Source organism: Pristis pectinata, chromosome 5 (genome assembly GCF_009764475.1).
Source record: "Pristis pectinata isolate sPriPec2 chromosome 5, sPriPec2.1.pri, whole genome shotgun sequence".
In the NCBI taxonomy this organism is placed as follows: domain Eukaryota; kingdom Metazoa; phylum Chordata; class Chondrichthyes; order Rhinopristiformes; family Pristidae; genus Pristis; species Pristis pectinata.
This window is the reverse complement of record NC_067409.1, coordinates 36,113,456-36,137,410: the sequence shown is the minus strand read 5'-3', so window position 1 is coordinate 36,137,410 and position 23,955 is coordinate 36,113,456. Positions and strand designations below refer to the sequence as shown.

The window sequence follows — 23,955 nt, the reverse complement described above, 5'->3', positions numbered from 1 at the left end:
AAATGTCTTTATTTAATAATTTATGCCCTGGGATCAATCTTATGAAACTATGCTATACCCCCTCATCCCCACACATGAATGATCGAGAAATGGGGAGCTATGTGGGAGGGAAGGGTGCTGTAGTGTTCTACAAAACTGAAACAACTTTCAAAAGCAAAGTCTCACTAGGGATTTTTATAGTGGAAGATTACCAAGTTACTTTACCTCAACAATGACCTTTTAATACATTCCAACATCTAATAAGCTTAACTTTCTGCCACAGAGCATTGTTTCAAAAGCTTCAATGTATTGTCAATCAGAAGCCACTAGATCGCCCTTATTTTCCATACACATTTTTTCCCCATATAAGTAATTGTACCTTCTTATTCTACACATTTTGTTGTATTTTGTTTCATCTACCAACTGTCTGCCAAATTCCAAAGTCATATTCCAATCCTCTGCAGTTTATTCTCAGCTCTGTTGTAACCTTTACAAGCTTTGGTTAATCCACAAATTTAGCCAATGTATTTGTAATTCCTTGCTTCAGATTAAATAAAAGGAATTCCAACATAGATGCTTGTGGTCCACCAATAGCTACATACCCCCAGCAAGATGACGATCATTTTATCACTATTCTATGGCCTTTATTTTTAGTACTAGCCTTGGAGATAAAGCCTAAGTAAGTCCAAGAATATCCTATCTACTTCTCCCTATGAATGTCCTTTCTATCTTTTATAATTTTATTTCTATATTTACATTAAAGAGTAAAAAAAAGTGCTGTCCCAATAAATCACTTTAAGAATAGAGCACACCCATATAGTATGGTAATAAAGGCATATTAATTTTATATGCCAGAAGAATCATTTTAATATTGCTTTCCCATTTCTGTTAAAAAAGCAAGTCCTATTATACTGTATTCCAGTTTGAATGATTGTAAATATTTAAATGCTAAAATACATTCATTAAATATCCCAGACATCATAACATAGCCCTGGGTATCTTGAATGGTGTTACTTTAAAGATCATTTGCAAAAATGAAAGTACAAGGAATTGGAGTTGACCGTATGATATGACATGGCAATTATCAGGGGGACAAAAATAAAAATGTGTAAAAACTGGCAAGGTATAATCTGTGTCATTTCAAGAAGGAACTGCCTTTTTTGTCATAAACAGTTGATGGCTTGGATAAACAAATGGAGAGTTATAGATTCAAAATTTCAGATGCAAACTTTGGAGATAAATTAGGTTATGGGGGCCCTCAAGATTGGTGTACACATAGTAGGAAGTGAGCCTTATCAGATTTCCTTTTAGAATAGTGTTCAAGTTTTATGCACCTTAATTTGAAGGATACTTTGGACTTAAAGGGGGTATAGCATAGTTGAGGTGGTATAGTATAGTTTCATAAGATTGATACCAGGGCATAAATTATTAAATAAAGACATTTAATATAAACTTGAATAGCATTCTTTTTGGTTTAGGTTGAAGGGTGATCTAACTGACGTATTTACAATGATAGTAAATCAATCAGTAGGGATTCCATATGACATAGAAGGAAGCCATAAAGCCATCAAATTTTTGCTGGCTCACTGGGCAATCCCACTCCCCACACTAATTTTCCCTGCAACCTAGTCTCCCCATACTCCTATCAAACCCCTCACCAACACTGACCTCCCCCCCACCCCCCACCCAGATTCTATGACTCACTGATAAACTAGGAGCAATTTAGAGTGCCTAACTAACATACCAACCAGCACTTTGTTAAGATACAGGAGCAAACTGGAGCACCCACACAAAACCCACGTGGGTCACAGGGAGAACATTCAAATTGCACATAGACAGCACCAGAGGTTAGGACTGAACCTGGGTCGATGGTGCTTTATTAGCTGGGTCGATGGTGCAATTTCCTCTGATGGGGGAATCCAGAACAAGAGAACTTGTTCTAATATGAAGATAATCTTCACATTAGAACTAGACCATTTAGGAATTATTCAGAAAATATAGTTTCAGACAAGAGGTATTGGAAACCTAGAATTTTATCCCACAAAATCCAATGACTGGTGGATCATCTGGAAATATTCAAAACTTAAGTTGATAGTTGTTCCCTAAGTAAAGGACAGATAAAAATGCTGAGGTTTAGATCATTTATGATCTTAAAGAATAAGAGAAAGAGACAGAGGGGTTGAATGGCCTATTTCTGTCTTAGCCAACAAAACATTTTAATTTATGCTCAATGAATAATAGATAATATAGGTGAAAATAGGTGAACTATCAACAGCATAAAGGATACAAAACCAAACTGATAATGTTTCACCAGTCTCTTCAAAGCATGCAGATGTCTCTCAACAAGGTTGCACTGCAGAAAATGGAAAAATAGATTAAATGTACACATGGCTTCAAATTTGAAATACTTAACAACATTTGATTGAAAAAGTAGGTGGCTTCTAAATTCCATTAAAATTTTTATGCATTATGCTCAATGATTTCAATTGTTAAATTGAGAAGTTAAATACTTCCTCCAAAAAAGGTGAAAAAAGATTCCAGCATGATTCCATGACATACCCCTTTTAGCAATGTTTGTAGGATTCAAATCAAAATTTAATGATACACTACAATGAATTCTGACAAATATCAGGAATAATGAAAAAGAAATCATTGATACCAACAGCATGTATTATCAAATTGCTTTATCACTTTTGGTTATGAGGATTCCTACTGATCACTTTTAGCATGATACATGAGATGGTACAATACAAGCAGATTCAGGAAGATCTTCCACAGGACAATTTAATGTGATTCATATGGAATATAACTTCTAATTAGAAATATTACATCTTAGCAATCCTGGAGATATTCAGATTTCTATCAGTTAGTAATCAGATAACAAGGAGCCCTGTTAAACTGAAGTGAATGGGAATCAAGGAGAAAACTTTCCATTAGCTAAAATCAGACCTTACACAAAGGAAGTTGACTGTGGTTACCCAAGGCCAATCATTTCACAAAACTAGAACACATCACTGCAGGAATATTGTGAAGAAATTTCCAAAGGTTCACCACCCACCAGATAAAGACATTACCGCCTCATTTCTGTTAAGAATTTTGTATATTTAAATAAGATCACCTCTTATTCTTCTAGAGCCCAGAAACTAGAGGCCCCATCTGCTTAATCTCTCTGCCTACATCAAACCCATCATCCCAGGAATTAACTCCTTGTTATCAAAGGCAGTAGCTTTCGCCTCATTTCTGGAATTCATATTTTATTTACGTTTGGACCAAACCTTAATAAGGTATGTGATCGAGTAGTTTTGGCAAAACTCAAACTGGGCATCAGGGAGCAGATTCTTGGTGAATAACTGCATTTATTAGGATTGTTAATGACCTTCCTTGTCTTCGACCCCCTTTTTTTTCCTCTCTCTCCTTACCTTTGACCCATCCCCTGGTGGATCTGCTCTCCCCTCCTCCCCCGCACCTGCCTATCACTATCTTTTACCTGCATCTACCTATTACCACCTTGTGCCCATCCCGCCTCCCCTCTTTTGTCCACCTATCACTGCTCTGCTTTTCCCTCCTATATATTGGGCTTCCCCTTTTCCTATCTTCAGTCCCGAAGAAGGGTCCTGACCCAAAACGTTAACCACCTGCTTTTCTCCACGGATGCTGCCTGGCCTGCTGAGTTCCTCTAGCATTGTAGTGTTTTTCATCTAGATTCCAGCATCTGCAGTCCTTTGTTTCTCTATTAATCTGAAGAATCTTCATTGCATTCCCTCTATCACAAGTCTATCCTTCCTTGGGTAGAGAGAACAGGCCTGGACAGGCCGGTGTCACCAGAGTGTTATATAATTGAAGAAAGATACCTCAACTCTTGTACTCAAATCCTCTTGCAATCATTTCCTTCATAATAGATTCCAGCATTCTCCCTACCACTGATGTCAGGCTACCTGGTCTATGGTCCCCTCCATTATTATATAGTGGGGTTAAGTTTGCCTTTCAATCTGTGGGAACTGTTTCAGAATCTATGGAAACATAGGAAATTATAACCAGTGCATCCACTTTCTCCCTACACTGCCTGGTTTTGCATGGATGGGCACAAGTAGAGAATGTACTAGCTATAAAGCACACAGCTGCAACTCGACAGGGTTCCTTCAACCCGACCTCCCAAACCTGAGATCTCTATCATCAGGAAGATCAATAAGTGCATGTGAATTCCATTATCTGGAAATTCTTTTTCAAGTCATACACTAACCTGACTCGATAAATATAGGCATTTGTTGCCAATGATGGGGGGGAAGAAACAGCACTCTGGAAGACAGAGTATAGCACGTTAAGAAGTGGAACACCAGCATCTTCTCAAGAGCAGTTGGGAATGGGTAACAAATGCTGGCTATACCATCAACACCTAAATACTGCACATAAATGAATTATTAAAAAGGAGAGATTATGACTGCAAAGTAAGAAAAATGAAATCAGGAAGAAAACAGATAAATGGATTCAAAAATAGGTCACAAAAGAGAATATAGAATCAGAGTTAAATACAATTTTTCAAAATGATTGTAAGTATATTATTCAGTTATGTATATTGATGATATGCTCATTGCTTCCTTGGAGAACTGCAACATCGCCTCTCAGTCATGGGTTCCTCTAGCCACGATTGCTCAAGGTGGAAAAGGAGCATTTTGTATGACGTTGAGAACCTTGACATCAGACATTGGGAGCACACAGAAGCCCTGTGCAAGCAGTGGAAGGAGCACACCATCTCACAAGCTACACACTCACCTATTTTTTAATCATCTCCTGTCCTGTCTGTGGAAGAGTGCGTGATTCCCATTTTGGCTTCTTTAGCCACCACATGACCTAGAGGTCATAGGTTTAGGGTGAAAGGTGAAATATTTAAGGGGAATCTGAGGGGGAACTACTTCACTCAGAGGGTGGTGTGGGTGTGGAATGAGCTGCCAGTGGAAGTGATGGATGCGGGTTCAATTGTAACATTTAAGAGAAGTTTGGATAGGTACATGAATGAGAGAAGTATGGAGGGCTATGGTCCGGGTGCAGGTAGATGGGACTAGGCAGAAAACCAGACCAGCATGAACTAGATGGGCCGAAGGGCCTGTTTCTGTGCTGTAGTACTCCATGACCCTAAAAACTGCAGTGGAAGCAAGACATCCTCAATCATAAGGGGCTGTCTGAAAAGAAAAATATGTGGACAGAGGCCAAGAAAGAGTAGTGTCAAAATTTGAAAATGGTGTTGAGGTCAAGGAATGGGTTGAAAGGTAAAAGCAATTCAGCCTTTGTATGAAGTGTTACATTTTTGAAGAAAGAAATTACAGCAGAAGTAATACCCCAGAATGAAAAGACAGCAGATGGACTTGGGGACATAAGTTGACAGGACATAAGTGACAACCTTCTGCAGGAAGGCTGTGATTGTGCTGGATAATTCACCAGGATTAGAGGACTTTAGTTATGGGGAGAGATTGGATAGGATGGGTTTGTTTTCTCTGGATCAAAAGAGGCTGAGGGGTGACCTGATAGAAATATATAAGATTATGATAGGCATATATACGGTTGATAGTCAAAATCTTTTTCCCATAGTAGGGATATCAAAAATAAGAGGGCAAAGGTTTAAGGTGAGAGGAAGGAGTATTAAAGGGGATCTGAGGGGCAAGTTTCTTTACACAGAGAATGATACACTGCTAGAGATGGTGGTGGAATCAGATACAAGCATTACAGTTAAGGGGCATTTAGGCAGACACTTAAATAGGCAAGGCATAGAAGTATATGATTCTAATGCAGCCAAATGGGATTAATGTAGATGAGCAAAAAAGATTGGTATGGACATGGTGGACAAATGGTCCCCTTTTCTTGCTGTATGACACTAACAACTCAATGAAAAATAGCCTCTTAAAGAAGATAATAGAATTCTTAGCTTCATTTCATGACAGACACAATGCAAAAACTGGTTGATAATGATAAGCCTACATGTAGTCTTAATAATACCTTAGGGTGCAATATACAAGACAATAATATTAAGGTAGTGGTATAATTAGATTTTTCTTGTAAGCTACTCACTGAGTATTTATCTTCTATTAGATCAACAACACGATTTATGTCCACAGGCCTTGGGTATACATCCTTATAAATCGGAAATGAAAAAATTGGGTTATATTGAATTGATTTACAGCTTATAAGGAAGTTTACTTATGCCATTAACAACATTTCTGTGAGGTTTAAAATTCCAGATAATCAATTTGTTGCATTTTTAAAGAAACATAAAATTATGGATGATTGCAAGTGAGAAATAAGCCCATAGGTCAACAAAGATTAAAATTGCATAATAGAAATAAGATACAGTAAGCAAAAATATCATTAAATCATCTAATCTAATATGATAATCCAACATTTTACTCAAATAGTATATGCAGATAAAAATTAAAATATTGCTAGAGTAACCCATGAAAAAGTGCTATAAGGGTTGTACTACACTTCTGAAATTTGATCTTACTGATTTCATTGACAAAGACAAATTTCTACCCCTAAGCGTTTATGATTTCTGTGATCATTTTCAAAAAAAAATTACCATTATTCTTTTCATTGTATTTTATTACTACATTGTTCATATTTTTCTCTGCAATGACTCTATGCATTGAAAATGGTGCTCACAATGAACAGAAGAAATGAATTTCAGTGTGAAGAAGGGACTGATAACCCTCAACATCAAGACAATAGTCAACCAAGTACAGTATTAGAGGTTCCTACCAAAACAAGGTCAATGTGTGCCAAATAGAAATCCCTGCGTGGCTAGGGTTAAACCTAACTGAAAGTGAAGTGATTATGGAGCTGGAGATGGTTATTGATGGATGTCCTCAGGGATGTGTCCTTGGTCCAATCTTAAGCTTCTTCATCAAAAACTATAGCTTCATCATAACAATATGTCTGAAGCAGTTTCTTACAGGAAGCATCTAAATATACATGGTTTTACTATTTTTATAGATTTTTATAAAACTTTTTTTTTATTATTATTCATTCAAGGAATGTGGACTGGGTCCAGATGAAGGCTCTCACCCAGAAACATCAACTGTCCATTTCCCTCCATAGATGCTGCCTGACCTGCTGAGTTCCTCCAGCATTTTGCGTGTTGAGTCAGCATTTAATTGCCCACCTCTAATTGCCCTTGAGAAGGTCGTGGTAAGTTGCCTTCCCAAATCTCTGCAGTCTGAAGTGTGGGTATATCCACAATGCTGTTCCACAAGAGAGTTCCAAAATTTTGACCCAACGACAGTGAAGGAACAGTGATGTATTTCCAAGTCAAGATGGCTTGTGGCTTGGAGGGAGACTTCCAGATGGTGGTGTCCCCATGTTTCTGCCATCCTTGTCCTTCTAGCTCATAGAGGTTGTGGGTTTGGAAGGTGCTGAAGATGATTTGCTGCAGTGCCGACTGTAGATAGTACAAACTGCTGCTTTTGTGAATGAATGGTTGTAGATGGGATGCCTATCAAGTAAGCTTCTATATCCTGTATGGTGTCGAGCTTCTTGAATGTTGTTGAAGCTGCACTCATCCGGGCAAGTAGAAAGTATTTCATCTCACTCTTGACTTGAGCCTTGTAAATGGTGGACAAGATTTTGGGGAGATAGGAGGTGAGTTACTTGCTGAAGGATTCTTAGCCTTTGACCTGCTCTTGTAGCCACATTGTGTATATGGCTACTTAAATTCAGGTACTGGTCAATGGTAACAGATAGGGAAAAAAATTAGACAGATGGAGCCAGGTGTGGGGAGGGAGGGGGTAGGGTAGAGCCAGAGGATGGAAGGTGATAAGTGGAACCAGATAAGGGAGGGATGAAGAATAGATGGAACCAGATGGGGGAGGTGGTAGTAAGGGAGGCCAAGACGAAACTCCGGTGGATAGATGTGTGGGTACACAGGGAGTTGGAACCAGGTGGGACAGGGTGACAAATTTACGTGAGGAGCGGGGTGGTATGGAAAAGGTAAACAAAGAGATAGAGAACCTAAGTGGACTGGTAGGAGTGGGGATGGAACACTGGGGGGCATAGGTTACCTGAAACTGGAAAATCCAATGTTTATACTATTGGGTTGTAGGCTATCCAATAATCAGGTAACCTCCCTTATTTGGTTCCATTTATCACCTTCCAACCTTTGTTTCTACACCTTTCCTTAAGGGAAAAGGAACAGCTTTGCAGGCACCAGAAGACAGAGGTCCAGCAGAAAACCCTAGATCTAAAGACCTGATAGAGGATGGAGAGAGCATCAGCACGTCACCAATGGCCATGACGTTTGTCAGTTCTTCGGTGCTGTAAAATCCATCTGCAGACGAAACACTCAAGGCCTCACCTGAACGACAGCCATGAGCAAAAATGAATTCATCAGGGACGGAGATGCAGTCAACACCCACTGGAAAGAACACTTTATGAAACCTCTTCAACCCCAATTCTGTCCTTGACGTGAATATCCTGGATTTCATCCCACAGCAACCTCTTCAGGTTAGCCTTGCTGGTACCCCTGACCAATTAGAAGTTGAGAAGGCCATATCCCAACTCAAAAATATCCCAACAAGGCATCCTCACTGAAATCCTAAACTTGGCAGTGAATAGTTTCAGTCACAAATCCACAGCATCATCACTCATGTGGCTCCAATCTCTGTCATGGGATGAGATTACCAGGTGGACAGAGGAAAGGACTCAGGGATGTGCTGAAATCCTCCACGAAGAAACGCAACATTCAAAGTGGAGAAGGAGCATTCAGGATGGCATTGACATCCGCGGGGAACCAGGAGCACACAGAAGCCCGGTGTTAAGCAGCGGACCACCGACAAACTACCCACCCACCTGCCCCATCTGTGGGAGAGTTTGCAGGTCCCACAACTGTCTCATCAGCCACCTCAGAACCTACAAACCTGAAGTAAGAAGCAAGTCATGGAAGAAGACCGCCTTGGAAGAAGAGTGAAGAATATAAAACCGCAGACAGCAGAACCCAGGAAGCCCAGGGTCAGCTGGTGTTCTCTGACTTGCCTGTTTCAGGCCCAGGTCGCTGTCCCTGATGACGTGCCTCACCACCGGGATGCTCTTGTTGCCATTCATTGTGATTTTAACATTTATTCCAGCCCTCGTCCTTCAGAGACCCCGCTTCAGAGCCACAGTGGCCGGACCGAGCGGCCGCCCTCCCCCTCACATCGCTGGCGGTGATGCCGCTGAGCGAGAGCCATCGGGCCGAGGGCTCCGCTCTCCGCTTCCTCCCCCGCCCCTGTTGGTTGCCAGGTAGACGGCTGCCTTTGGTTGTCGTGGAAACACGTCCCGTTGCCATGGAGAGAACGAACGCCGGGGAAACCGTAGTACGGCGGCCGAAGAGGATGACATACCGCAATCCGCCCGTCCCCTCTCCCCCTCATGGCGCTGCAGGCACATTTATTTTAAAAGAGCTACCGGAGTAATCTCTACGGCGCCTTTTATGCACCAGGATTTCCTCAGGCTACTCGTAGGAGAGTAATCGGGTAAAATTTGACACTGAGTCCGGTTCAGGTCTGGCTAAAGAGGAACTTTGTAAGGAATGTATGAAAAAGAGTTAGGAATCTAGTGTTTGCTTAGTGTTTGACTGTTCAAGGCATGGCTCCCAGTGGTGGAGCAGCGACTAAATTCAGAGATGATCAGAAGGCCAGTATTCAAGGGGTGCAGATATTTATTTGGAAGGCAGTTCCAACAAAACTAAAGAAGATTAATCCCATTTATCACATTTACTCCCAATACCAGCACACAATGGCTACAGTGTGTGCAGTCTACAAATTGTACTGCAGTTACTTATCTAGGCTGCTCCAACAACACCTCCCAGGTCCATGAACCTCTGTCGCTAGGAAGGTCAAGGGCACCAAGTGAGATGTATAGGGTTACTGTGGCGAAGTAACACTGAGATAAAAGTTCTGCCATGATCTTATTAAATAGCCAGGAAGGCATGAGGGGCCAAATGGCCGACAGCTTAAATCTCTCTTGTTTAAATGTTCTCCAATCACACACTATCCTGGTGTGGAAATACATTGCCATTCCTTCACCATCACTGGGTCTAAAACCTGGAACTCCCTAACAAAGATCACTGTGAGAGTATCTTCACCAGAAGGACTGCAGCAGTTTAAGAAGGGAGTTCACCATCACCTTCTCAAGGACAACTAGGGTTGGGCAATAATTGCTATCCTTGCCAATGACACCAGCATCCAAAAAATGAATATAAAGATAGATCTCCCATTTAAGAAATAGAAAACAGAAAGTAGCCAGTCTGTGCTTTGCACCATGTGCAAGTGAAGCAAATTGTGATTGCTTGCTCTTAGACCTTGGTAATATCTAGGCTTCAGTTCATAAATAGCAAAGAATATTCATACCTAACAAATGATAGATAATAACCATCTTCAATAAAGGGAAGTGATTTCAACTTCCCCAACATAGACTGGGGAACTCCATAGTGCAAAAGGTTTAGATGGGGCAGAATTTGTTAGGTATGTCCAGGAGGGTTTCTTGAAGTAGTATTTGAATAGTCCAACTAGAGGGAGGCTTTACTAGATCGCTGGGGAATGAGCCCGGCTAGGGAACTGACCTTTCTGTGGGTGGATACTTGGGAAACAGTGATCACAACTCCTTAAGCTTTAAAATAGCAATGAATAAGGATAAGAATGGACCTTGCAGGAAAGTAATAAGTTGGGGCAGGGCAAATTATGAGGGCACAAGACAGGAGCTGAAGAGAGTTAATTGGGAGGAGTTGTTTTTTGGGCAAATCCACACCTGACATGTGGAGGTTGTTTAAAGACCAGCTGCAGAGAGTTCAGGACTGATTTGTTCCAGTAAGAGGGAAGGACAAGGATGGCAAGGTATGGGAACCTTGGATGATGAGAGAGATAGTTAATTTAGTCAAGAAAAAGAAGGAAACATATGTGAGGCTTAGGAAGCAGGAATCGAACAGGGTGCTTCGGGACTATAAAGGAGCCGGGAGGGAACTCAGGAAGGGACTTACAAGAGCTAGAAGGGGTCATGAAAAGTCCTTGGTGAGTAGGATTAAAGAGAACGCCAAGGCATTCTACACATCAAAGCAAGTGGATAACTTGGGAGAATGTAGTACCGCTCAAGGATAAAGGAGGGAACTTGTGCTTAGAGGCAGAGGATATGGGTGAGATCCTAAGTGAGTACTTTGCGTTGGTGAAGGATGTGAAGGATGTAGAGGATAGTGAGATCAGAGTGGAGCATGCTAAGATGCTAGGGTATTTCGAGATTAGGAAAGAGGTAGTGTTATGTCTCTTGAGAAACAGTAAGGTGGATAAATCCCCAGGCCCTGATGGGATATACCCCAGGTTGTTGAGAGAGGTGAGAGATAAGATTGCTGGGGCCTTGACCAAGATCTTTGTATCTTTGCTAGACACAGGTGTGGTGCCAGAGGACTGATGGGTAGCTAATATTGTTCCTTTGTTCAAAAAGGGAAATAGGGATAATCCTGGAAATTATAGACCGGTGAGTCTCACGTCAGTGGTAGGGAAACTAATGGAGAGGATCCTTAGGATTTATGAGCACTTGGAGAAACATGGTCTAATTTACGGAGAGTCAGCATGACTTTGTGTGGGGCAGGTCATGTCCCATTAAACTGATTGAGTTTTTCGAGGAGGTAGTGGAGGTGATTGATGAAGGTAGAGCAGTGGATGTTGTCTACATGGATTTTGGTAAGGCATTCAACAAGGTCCTGCATGGTAGGCTCATCCAGAAAATTAGGATGCATGGGATCCACAGTAACTTGGCTGATTGGATCCAAAGTAGGCTTGCCCATAGAAGACAGAGGATAGTGGTGGATGTGTCTTATTCTGGATGGAGGTCTGTGACTAGTGGTGTTCTGCAGGGATCTGTACTGAGACCTCTGTTGTTTATTCATTTATATAAATGATTTGGATGAAAATGTGGTAGGGTGGGTGAGTAAATTTGGTGGCACTGTGGATTGCATAGAAGATTGCCAAAGGATACAGCAGGAGATAGATCAGTTGCCGATATGGGCAGAGAAATGGCAGATGGAGTTTAATCCGTGCAGGTGTGAGGTCCTGCACTTTGGGAGACCCAACATAAAAGGAGGGTACACATACTCTCAGGCAGTATATTCCAGGTACTCAACACTCTCTGGGTGAAAATGGTCTTCCTCAAATCCCTTTTAAATCTCTTACCCCTTACCCTAAATCTATGTCCTATGTCTAAGGCAGTTTCTGCTTGACCAACTTGTTTTTTGATGAGGAAACAGGAAAGGTGGTGGTGGAAGGAAATTCAGTTGCAGCTACCAAAAAAGAGCTGGATAATCACTTGAAAGGAAAAACAATTGTAGGGCTATGGAGAGAGGGTGATGGGAGGTGGCTAGCTGGATTTTTCTTGCATTGGCTGAATGGCCAGCTTTCGAGTTGTAACACCTCTATGATGAGTGGCTTAACTCCTGACTCCACAATGGCCCACCACTCATTATAAGTGTGATGTATTACATTCTAATTTCCTGGTTGGGTAAAGTTGAGATCTTTTCGTTAAGGAGCTTTCTTTTATGATTGTGGCCACTTTCTTTTAAGAATGCTGCTCAGCCCCAATCCAGTGTTGGTAAAACCAAGACAGCCTGAGATCATTTAACCTGGCATAGATTAGGAGAGGTGTTTCTGTAGGGTCAAAGATTATTTATCTTAACCAGCTGAATCATTAAACAACTTTTATTTTTAATGTTTTCATCATTTCAGGCTGAAACCCGCTGTGGTTTCACCATGATTGCACATGTTGTCCACCCAAGCACCTACTCTGTTGAAGTTTGTAATGTCAGTGCAAGAACTTGTTAATTGCTTAGGATTGAGAGCAGTCCCCAAGACCCATACTACTGGAAACACCAGTCCTACCCATTACCCTTGTTTCCTTCTTTTGTTCTCTTTTATATTTCATCCATTGTTGATGTACTGGTTTGGGCAATGTTATTTGAATTATATAGTTATTATAAACTAAATTTAATTGGATATGATTTTCCATGGATTGAGAGCAGTCACCAATTATGATTTTGTTAGGAGTACCCTGAATTTGGCATTTCCACATGATCTGACTTTTCTACACTATTGCTGGCGATAGGCACGGTAGCGTAGCGGTTAGTGCGATGCTATTACAGCACCAGTGATCGGGGTTCGATTCCTGTCGCTGTCTGTAAGGAATTTGTACATTCTCCCATGTCTGTGTGGGTTTCCTCCGGGTGCTCCGGTTTCCTCCCACATTGTAAAGACGTACGGGTAGGTTAATTTGGGGTTTAAAATGGGCGGCACAGACTCGTTGGATTGAAAGGGCCTGTTACCATGCCGTAAATAAAATTTTAAAAAAATTAAAAAAAATAAAATTTAAATTTAAAAATTTAAATTGATACTTAAAAGCGGTAAATAGCCACTTCTGATCACTTGAACCTGTTGTTGGTACTGCAAAATGTTTGCCTTTCTCAGTTTAGCAAACTTTAGTTAGGGATTGCCAAAGTGCAACTTCACAATCGACATTTATTCAATCTTCTACTGACTTGTTTCTTTGTCATTTTACTATTTTAACTGCTATAAAAGCATCAGGACTCTGCTTCTTATTTGGTTCCTTAGGATTGAGGATGACTTCCTTCCATTCTGGTTCCGTGGGTTCAAGGTGAGTGTTGAGGCCAATGAGGGACCTGCAGACTCTCCCACATATGGGGCAGGAGCTGCCTGATGGGACGAGCAGATGGGCAGATAGTGAGATGCACTCCTTCCACTCTTACACTGGGTTTCCCTTTACTTCGGACATGTGGACATGAGGTTCCAAGTGCCATTCCGAATGCTCCTTCTCTATATTGAGTGATCATAAGCCAGGAATTCACAAGAGTCAGTGGGAATGCTGGGCTTTTTCAGGGAGATTTTGAGAACATCTTTGAATCTTTTCTTCTACCCACCTGATAATCTTTTCTTGACTCGGAATGAAGTGTATGTTTTGGGAGTTCAGTGTCAGGACTTCAAAATAGTGCTGGCCAGTATGATTCTAATTTGAATTTTCATGATGAAAGAAAGATCTGTTGAATATGTCTATTTTCCGATTTAATTTTCAGGTTTATTTCTCATGTTGTTCACAGGTTTTAGTTCTTTGCAACATCTTGCCTTGAAAACATTCTGACAAAGGATCTACATCCGAAACATAAATTCTTTGTTCACAAATGCGATGGATCTATTGTACGCATCAACATTTTCTGTTTTTAATAAGAGAATGGGTCATTTCTCTGGAAGACTTTGTTTTAAGGGTCTATGCCAAAGACAGATCAAGTTAGTATACAAAATGCCAGAATGCCTTTTTGGTCAACAGAAAAATATTAAAACAATCAAACAATCTCCTTGGGTAAAGCAAGGTCATTATGACTTTACGCACTTTCTTCCGATCGCTCGTAGCCAATATCACCCCGCAATGAATTACAATGCAGATTCTGTTATTTTCCAACCTATGTCTAATGAATTAGTCATTGGCTGTTAGATTAATGTTACTTTGTTGTGCTCAAGGTCCTGGGTCTTTATCTTTGGTGGTATTGACACTAAATGAATAAAAGAACAAGGATTATAATGTTAAGTTGATTTCCATTTTAAACTTCATTTCATTGTAAATCTCACAATCTATTCCGTCATCAGTGTGTTAGTCATTCAATCACATGGTACTTGATCTTAACTGAACTGGGACTACTGAGTAAATTAAAAATCATTATTTATGTGTTTCACGTGCTTTCTAGTGATATTCATCCTGTACAGAATCCGGCTCATGCATTTATATTGCCAATTTCCCTTGAACTTTAACTCTGCAAGCAGAGACAAACAAGCATTTTAAAGAATGTAGCTACTACTGGAACAAGCAAATTGCTCTAGGTACTGGATATCTGAAATAATATAGAAAACATTTGAAATACTCACCTGGTTGGGTAGCAGGTTGAAAACTTATCTATGTATTTCTCTGCACAGATGCTGCCTGATCTGGGTATTTCCAGCATTTTCTCTTTTACTTTAAACCATTCAGTTATGGTTTCAGGCAGCACTTCCAACAGCCGCCTTTTTGATGGAATTCAGAGATCTTATAGTGATCTCTATTGTCATGTGCAAGTGTTTATACTGTGGCAGCCTGCACACGTGGGACTCGAACCGCCATCGGGATCCGTGGGCGGACACGTGGTAGCGTGTTTTAAACTACCCATTTGGGGTGGACCTTCCGGAAACAGTCGGACATCACATCTGCCCCGCGGGTCACAGTTGCTCATGGGTAGAGAGTTTCGCGCGCTTTTCTGTTCTTGGAGTAAATAGTCTTGAGTTCAGCACCCTCTGCCTCCACGTGTTTCTTCAGTAGTGCATTGCATGTGGCTACATTGGTGACCCCGACGTTCCAGACTGCATCTGGAACCAGTGACTCAGCAACCAGACATGAGTTCGAGCAACTCGCACAGCGCGGTCTCTCTGAAGCTCCCGACTTTCTGGGCCACTCAGCCCCATGTTTGGTTCGAGCAGGCTGAGGCCCAGTTCAATATCAGAGACATTACAGCTGACACCATGCGATACTACTACATGGTCAGTGCACTCGACCAGGACACGGCAGGCTGGATCATTGACTTCCTACACTAGCCACCAACGGAGGACAGGTACACTAAGATTAAGGCACTCCTGATCCATACCTTCGGACTCTCCCGCCGCGAACGAGCAGTGCGGCTCCTACACATGGACGGTCTGGGTGACTGCACGCCATCTGAGCTCATGAACGATATGCTGGCGCTCATGGACGGCCATAAGCTGTGCCTTTTATTTGAGCAGTTGTTCCTTGAGCAAATGCCAGAGGACGCTCACCTCCTCCTCGCGAGTGAGGATTTCAGTGACCCACGCAAGGTCGCGGCTAAAGTAGACGTCCTTTGGCAGAGTAAACAACGTGGTGCAGCCTCCATCAGCCTAGCCACAACCACGCGGCCCAAAGCCCGGGCCCCGCAACCAAAGCCGTCGGGACCCACAGGGGAAAAGGACGAAAGTTCTGAACAATGGTGTTTCCATCACCAAAGATGGGGTTCAAGCACGTGCCGCTGCCGTCCACCATGTGCTTTTCCGGGAAATGCCGGGGCCAGCTGTCACTAATGGCTATGACAGCTGGCCACCGAGACAGCCTCCTGTACCTCTGGGACTGACACTCCAGGCGGTGCTTCCTGCTAGACACTGGAGCCGGTCAGTGTACTTCCCCCCCTCGAACATGGACACTCGTAATGCAGTCCCAGGCCCCAAGCTCGCCACTGCAAATGGCACCAGTATTCGGACGTACGGCTCGCGAACTATCCCACTGCATTTTGGGTCCAGCCGTTTCACTTGGATTTTCACGTTGGCAGCGGTGTCACAGCCACTACTAGGGGCAGATTTCCAATGAGCCAACTGCCTCCTGGTCGGCCTAAAAGGCCGGCGTTTGGTCCACGCCAAGACGTTCCAGACTTTCCAGCTCGGAGAAGCACAGCTACTGGCCCTCCACCTGGATTCCGTGACCCTCTTGGGTAACAAATTCGCCAGGGTGTTGGTGGAATTCCCCTCCATAGTCACCCCACAGTTGTCTACGGCTGACCCCAAACATGGCGTGCAGCACCACATTCCCACACAAGGACCACCACTGCACGCCCGAGCTCGCAGGCTCCCACCTGACAAGCTCCACCTCGCCAAGGAGGAGTTCCATAAGGTGGAAGAGATGGGAATCGTACGCCGCTCGGACAGCCCGTGGGCACCCCCGCTGCACATGGTGCCCAAGTCCGCAGGAGGTTGGAGGCCCTGTGGAGACTACAGAAGGCTCAATGATGCCACAGCCGCCGACCGATACCTGGTACCCCACATCCAGGACTTCACAGCGAACCTGCACGGAGTGACCATCTTCTCAAAAATTGACCTGGTCAGGGGATACCATCAGATCCCAGTGCATCCCGATGATGTGCCCAAGACAGCCCTCATCACCCCGTTCGGCTTGTTCCAATTCCTGAGGATGCCTTTCGGTCTCCAGAATGCTGCCCAAACTTTCCAAAGGCTCATGGACTCGGTGGGATGCGGACTGGATTTCATTTTCATTTACTTGAATGATATCCTGGTGGCCAGCAGTTCGCACCAAGAGCACTTGGCACATTTATGTCAGCTCTGCCAACGCCTGAGCGACCATGGACTGGCAATCAACCCGGCGAAGTGCCAGTTTGGGCTGATGGAGATCGACTTCTTGGGCACAGAGTCAACCGACATGGCGCAGTTCCCCTACTGGACAAGGTCCAGGCCATCCGCCAGTTCCCCAAGCCCAGCACGGTCAAGGGCCTGCAGGAGTTCGTAGAGATGGTCAACTTTTATCATCGGTTCATGCCAGCGGCGGCACGCATCATGAGACCCTTGTTCAGCCTGATGGCCGGCAAGGCCAAAGAGGTGGCATGGGACGCGGAGTCCACAGAGGCCTTCGAGCAGGCCAAGGAAGCACTGGCAAAGGCGACCCTCCTAGTACACCCGAGAGTCAATGTACCCAGGGCACTCACAGTCAACGCTTCTGACACGGCGGTCGGCGGAGTCCTGGAGCAGCTCATCAAGGGCCAGTGGCGACCACTCGCTTTCTTCAGCCGGCACCTACGGCCACCAGAGGTGAAGTACAGCGCTTTCGACAGAGAGTTGCTAGCGCTCTACCTGGCTGTCTGGCATTTCCGGTATTTCCTCGAAGGAAGGGAGTTCACCGTGTATACAGACCACAAACCCCTCACCTTCGCGCTGGCCAAGGTATCGGATCCATGGTCGGCTCGGCAGCAGAGGCACCTGTCCTTTATTTCAGAGTTCACCACGGAAGTCCACCACATCGCAGGGAAGAACAATGTCATCGCCGACACACTGTCTCGCCCCTGCCTCCACTCAGCGGGCATATCGTCCTCAGGAATAGACTATGCAGCGCTGCTGGAAGTGCAACAGTCGGACACCGAGATCCCAGCTTACCACACCGCCGTTTCGGGGCTCCAGTTGGAGGACGTCTCCATCGGCCAGGCAGCGACTTGACTCCTGTGCGACGTGTCTACCTGCAGACCCTGACCCGTGGTACCAGCAGCATGGAGGCGCCGGGTGTTCGACACACTGCACGACCTGGCCCACCCGTCCATCCGGGCGTCCATCAAGCTAGTAGCAGACAGGTTCATCTGGCATGGTTTGCGCAAACAGGTCGGACACTGGGCCAGGACCTGCGTATACTGCCAGACCGCCAAAGTCCAGCGGCGCGTGAAGGCTCCCCTCCAGCAGTTCCAGCCAACACACGGGAGGTTCCAACACATCCACACGGACATCGTCGGCCCCCTGCCTGTCTCCCGGGGCACCAGGTATATCTTTACCATGGTAGACAGGTTCACCAGATGGTCGGAAGCCGTACCGCTCACAGACACGTCCACTGAGTCCTGCACCAGGACGCTTATTGCAAACTGGATTGCCAGGTTCGGCCTCCCAACGGACATCACCTCCGACAGAGGAGCGCAGTTCATGTCTGGTTTGTGGACAGCACTGACGCAGCTCCTGGGCACCCAGCTGCATCACACCCCAGTGTACCATCCTCAGTCCAACGGTTTGGTCGAGCAATTCCGCCGGCATCTCGTCGGCCTTGATGGCGCGCCTCAGGGGCACCTACTGGACAGATGAGCTTCCCTGGGTCTTACTGGGCATCCGCACAGCCCCCAAGGAGGACCTGGGCACCTCCTTGGCGGAATTGGTCTACGGCGCTCCCCTGACGGTCCCGGGCGAGTTTGTACCAGAGGCCCGAGGTTCGGCAGGAACTCCAGCAGAGGTGCTAACGAGGCTGCAGGACAAGGTAGGGACCCTGGCACCAGTCCCAACCTCCAGGCATGGTTCCACGCCATCCTTCACCCCTAAAGATCTCTGAGACTGTGAGTATGTTTTTATTCACAGGGGCATGCACAAGTCACCTCTACAGTGGCCGTACAAAGGACCCTTCAAGGTGATCCAGCACAACGGGTCTATGTGTGTTGTGGAGGTGGGTGGCTGGGAAGAGACTTTTACAGTGGACCGCCTCAAACCGGCACACTTGGACATTGAGCAACCAGTGAGGGTACCCGCACTGTGCCGGCGTGGCCAGCCACCCAAGCAAGCCACACGGACTGGGGGCTCCACTCCTCCGATGGATGTTTCCAGGGGGGATCGTGTGGTGGCCTACACACGTGGGACTCGAACTGCCATCGGGAGCCGCGGGTGGATGCGCAGTAGCGCATTTTAAACTACCCATTCGGGGTGGACCTTCTGGGAACAGTTGGATGTCACGTCCGCCCCGCGGGTCGCAGTTGCCCATGGGTGGAGAGTTTTGCGTGCTTTTCTGTTCTTGGAGTTAAGAGTCTTGAGTTCAGCACCCTCTGCCTCCGTATGTTTCTTCAGTAGCACGTTGCGTACGGCCACAATACCAATTTTACTCAATCACTCATTAGTCTACCATATTCTATGGAGAAAACATACATTTTCCTCTTGATAGCATCTAACCTGTAGTCTAAAAATAAACATGATGTAAGCCAAAGATCTGAGTCTTAAGATCACAGAATCATAGAAAAGTTAAAATGTAATTGGAAGTCATTCAGCCTGTTGAGTCCATACAGGCTTTTTGTAAGAGCAATCCAGCTAGTCCCACTTCACTGCCCTCTCCCCATAGCCATGTGAATAATTTCCTTTCAGATACTCATCCAGCGCCCCTTTGAACTGCAATTGAATCTGCCTCAAGATGAGAGCCTGAAAGAACCCTGACGGAATATATACATGTAAGGTTTGGTTTGGGTATTAAAAGATTATAGTCCTTGGGCCTGAGTCAGGTTCAGGCTGGGATTTAATTTTATGCCTGACTGGAGCTCAACTCTTAACAACATTTCACACACTGCCTCAAGATGAGAACTATGGACTTGAATCCCAAGGTCCCCCTGTTTATCAACATTTGTTAGTGCCCTACCATTTACTTTATGTACATCCTATCCCTATTTGACATCCCAAAATGCATCACCTTGCACTTGTTGGGATTAAATTCTATTTGCCAATGCTCTGTCCTAGTCTAAGATGGCAAGCCAATAGCATTTGTATCCAAAGCATTCACACTGGTAGAAAGAAGATAAACTAACATGGAAGGAAAGCTATTAGCCATCCTATGGATGTGAGAAGTACCGCATATTCAGGTTTGTAATAGAAAATTATTATTGATCCATAGAGTAAAAATTGCATATAGAAAAGTTCTATCTAGAAAACCAGCAAGGCTATTCTTGAGGCTTCAAGGTTATGATTTCACTCTGAAATACAAACTAGGAAAAGAAATAGCGCTAGCAGATGTACGATCTTGTTTCTCACCTTGTGACAATGACACCAACAAAGCTGAATAAGATTGAAGAAGAGACTGACAAGGACAAGGAGTTACAGATGTTTAATCAGCAAGTGATTTGGGGGTAGCCTGGAAAAACAAAACAAGCACAGCTAGCAATAGGACATTATTGGTCAATTAGAGAAGACATCTCACTGGAAAATAGTGCTCTTCTGGCTGAATCCAGAATCATCTAATAAGGTGCATGGAGAATTATTCCAGAAGCTGTGTAAAGGCCATTTGGTTATAGACAAATACATATTGTGAACTAGATCACAATATGAACGGACATTGATAAAAATGTCAGAAGAACAGAAAAACACAACAGAGATGGCTACAGAGACTATAGCACACCATGGGAGCTAATTGGTTCACACACAATGGTATGTCATAGTTGTAGGCTACTAACCTGTTCTTATTCACAAGGATAAAAACTTGAAAGCCGTAAAATTACCACAATAGTTCAAACCTATTTGCAAAGCAAGGCATTTTTGAGAAACTGGTGTATGGCAACAGAATCCATCTCACTTCTAGAAAATTTACAAAGTTTGCAAAGTGATAACAGTTCACCATTGTGACCTCGTATCCACACTATCTGGATGACAAAAAGACATTTCCGACCAATCAAGAGGACCCCTATCAGATGCAGAGAAATGAAGAAACATCCAAAAATTGCCTTGTTGTCTCTCTGGACTACATCTCTTAACACCAACATGAAATTACCGACTGAGTTACTGAACAGCAGAAAGTACATGACAACTATGCCAAGCAAAACAAATCCTCCATACGACCAAGAAAAATCAAGACAATGACTGACTGATGTACAAGTGAAAGAAGCCAATACTACAATAACCATGCTAAGTTATCCCCTGAGATACTGAGAAGGCAAGCAGTGCAAGCACAGGAGCCAGTTATGAAAATCTTGAACCCAGTTGACATTATGAATTAGGTCAATATTCTAAGATCATGGATCATCGAGGCTAAAGTGGACCAGCTGATCAGATGGAACAAAATCTCTCTGGTCTATGCCAGAATTGATAAACAGAGTAGCAACAAAAATATCAAAAAACATCAGCAACAACACCAACATCAACTTCTACAATAATGAGCTTAACAGGCACTAACTTGCAACAACTCATCACTGAGAGATGTCTACATTCAAGTCTGTGAAATGGAGTGCAACCACCTAAACAATACCATGAGTAAGACCTTAAAAAATAAGTAATAACAGCGTTTAAGACTTAAAACAGATTATCCAAGTTTAAATATTTATACTGACAAAACAAAAATTTAAAGGAAAGGGTATGTTATATAATTGTAAGAATGAATAAGGATATGTATAAAAGGTGGTATATTTATACATTCTGTACAATATCACTCACTAATGCACTATATGGTGTGTAGCACCAATTGTATCTTTGGCTGCACATGGTCTGGACTTTAAAAAATAAACATCATTTGATTCTTAAACTGTAATTAAAAATCAGCTGAGGGAACAACAGGACATAACATTCTGCTTGCTGTGATCAAGTGAATATAAGGATAATATTATTAATTCCAAAACAGCATTGTAATGGAAGTTGAGTTTCCCATATGACGGACACTGGGGAAAGTGCCTAAAGCTTCCACCTAACATTCCATCACACTGTTGCTCAGCTGTATGGTAATACAGTTCTGAACCTGGGTGTTGGTTTGTTCAAACATGCTAATTCAATGTTGTCTGCAGTTTGACTTCATTACAAATGTGAGGAATCAGATTTGAGCTTTTAACTTTGGGCCGAAGGGCCTGTTTTGTGCTGTATGGTTCTTGTGCTGTATTGTTTTAGAGTCATAGAACTGTACAGCATGGAAACAACCCTTCAGCCCACCATGTCTATGCTGGCCATCATGCCTATCTATACTAATCCCACTTGCCTGCATTAATTCCATATCCCTCTGTGCCTTGCTTATTCAAGTACTTGTCCAGATGCCCCTTATATGTTTTTACTGTTCCTGCCTCCACAACCTCCCCGGCAGCTCATTCCAAATACCAAATACTCTTTGTGTGAAAAATTTACCCCTTAGACCCTCCATAAACCTCCTCCCTCTCACTTTAAACCAATGCTCCTAGTTCTGGAATGCCCACCGTAGGAAACAGACTCTGGCTATCTACCCTATCTATGTCTCTCATAATTTTATATACATCTATCATGTCACATCTCAGCCTCCTTTGCCCCAGGGAAAACAAACCCAACATACCAATCTCTGTCTATAACTCAAGCACTTCAATCTAGGCAACATCTGTGAATCTATTCTCCCCCTGCTCTAGCTTGATCACATCTTTCCTGTAGTGTGGCAACCACTACTGCACACAATACTCAAAGTGTGGCCTAACCGTTTTTTACAACTGTAACATGATGTCCCAATCCTTGTACTCAATGTCTTGGCTGATGAAGACAAGAATGCCATACTCCTTCTTTACCACTCTGTCTTTTCAGGGAACTATGTACTTGTACCCCAAGATCTCTCAGTTTAACAGCACTTCCCAGGGCCCTGCCATTCACCGTGTATGTTCTGCTCTTGGTTAACTCCCCAAAATGCATCACTTTGTACTTGTCTGAGTTAAATTCCTTCTGCCATTCCCTTGCCCACTTTCGAGTTGATCTGTATCCTTTTGTAACCTTCTTCATTGTCCACTATACCACCAATTCTGCTGTCATATACAAACTTACTAATCATGCCACTTACATTCTCATCCAAATCATTAATATGGATGACAAACAACAGAGGACCCAGTGCCAATCTGTGCAGCACACCACTAGTCACAATCCTCTAATCTATAAAACAACCCTCCACAATCAACCTCTGACTCCTACCACCAAACCAATTTTTTATCCAATTGGCTAGCTCACTCTGGATCCCATGTGTTCTAACCGTTCAGACAAGCCTACCTTGTGGGACTTTGTCAAAAGCCTTGCTAAAATCCATGTAGATGATGCCTATCACCCTATCCTCATCAATCCTCTTGGTTAGCTCTTCAAAAAAACTCATTCAAATTGATGAGACATAATTTCCCACACACAAGGCTATGCTGACTATCCATAATTAGTTCTTGCCTTTCCAAATGCAAATAAATTCTGCCTCTCAGAATTCCTTCCAATAACTTTCCCACCACTGACATAAGGCTCACCAGCATGTAGTTCCCTGGTTTATCCCTTTTGCTATTATTAAATAAAAGCACAACATTAGTCATTCTATAATCTTCTGGTACCTTACCTGTGGCTAACAAAGATACAATCTCTGCCTGGGCCCCACAAATCTCCTCCCTTGTTTCGCACAATGCCTAGCATTCTTCTGATCAGGTCTCAGGATTTATCTACCTTTATGCATTTCAAGGCCTCCAAAACCTTTTTAATGTTGATACGCTCCAGGATATCACTGTTCCCTCCCATAAACTCACCAGTTTTTATGTACTTCTCCACTCTAAATACAAATGAGAATTATTCATTTAAGACCTTGCCAATTTCCTATGGCTCCACACATAGATTACCAAATTGATCCTTAAGGGGAGCTACTCTCTCCCAAGCTACCCTTTTATGCTTAATATACTTACAGAATCCT

At 43.5% G+C, this 23,955-nt stretch overlaps 1 protein-coding gene across 1 annotated transcript in view; it reads right to left on the bottom strand.

The window, feature by feature from the left end:
- The window catches only part of LOC127570538 (cilia- and flagella-associated protein 69-like), a 71,173-nt gene extending 61,834 nt beyond the window's left edge, over positions 1-9,339 (bottom strand). Inside the window, exons 1-5 of the mRNA XM_052016191.1 lie at positions 9,155-9,339; positions 8,812-8,879; positions 8,121-8,317; positions 6,040-6,102; positions 2,267-2,332 (exon numbers count right to left, since the gene is read on the bottom strand). Of these exons, the coding sequence (XP_051872151.1) occupies positions 2,267-2,332; positions 6,040-6,102; positions 8,121-8,317; positions 8,812-8,879; positions 9,155-9,339 (579 nt within the window). The remainder of the gene's footprint in view (positions 1-2,266; positions 2,333-6,039; positions 6,103-8,120; positions 8,318-8,811; positions 8,880-9,154) is intronic.
- Positions 9,340-23,955: the final 14,616 nt, after the last annotated feature.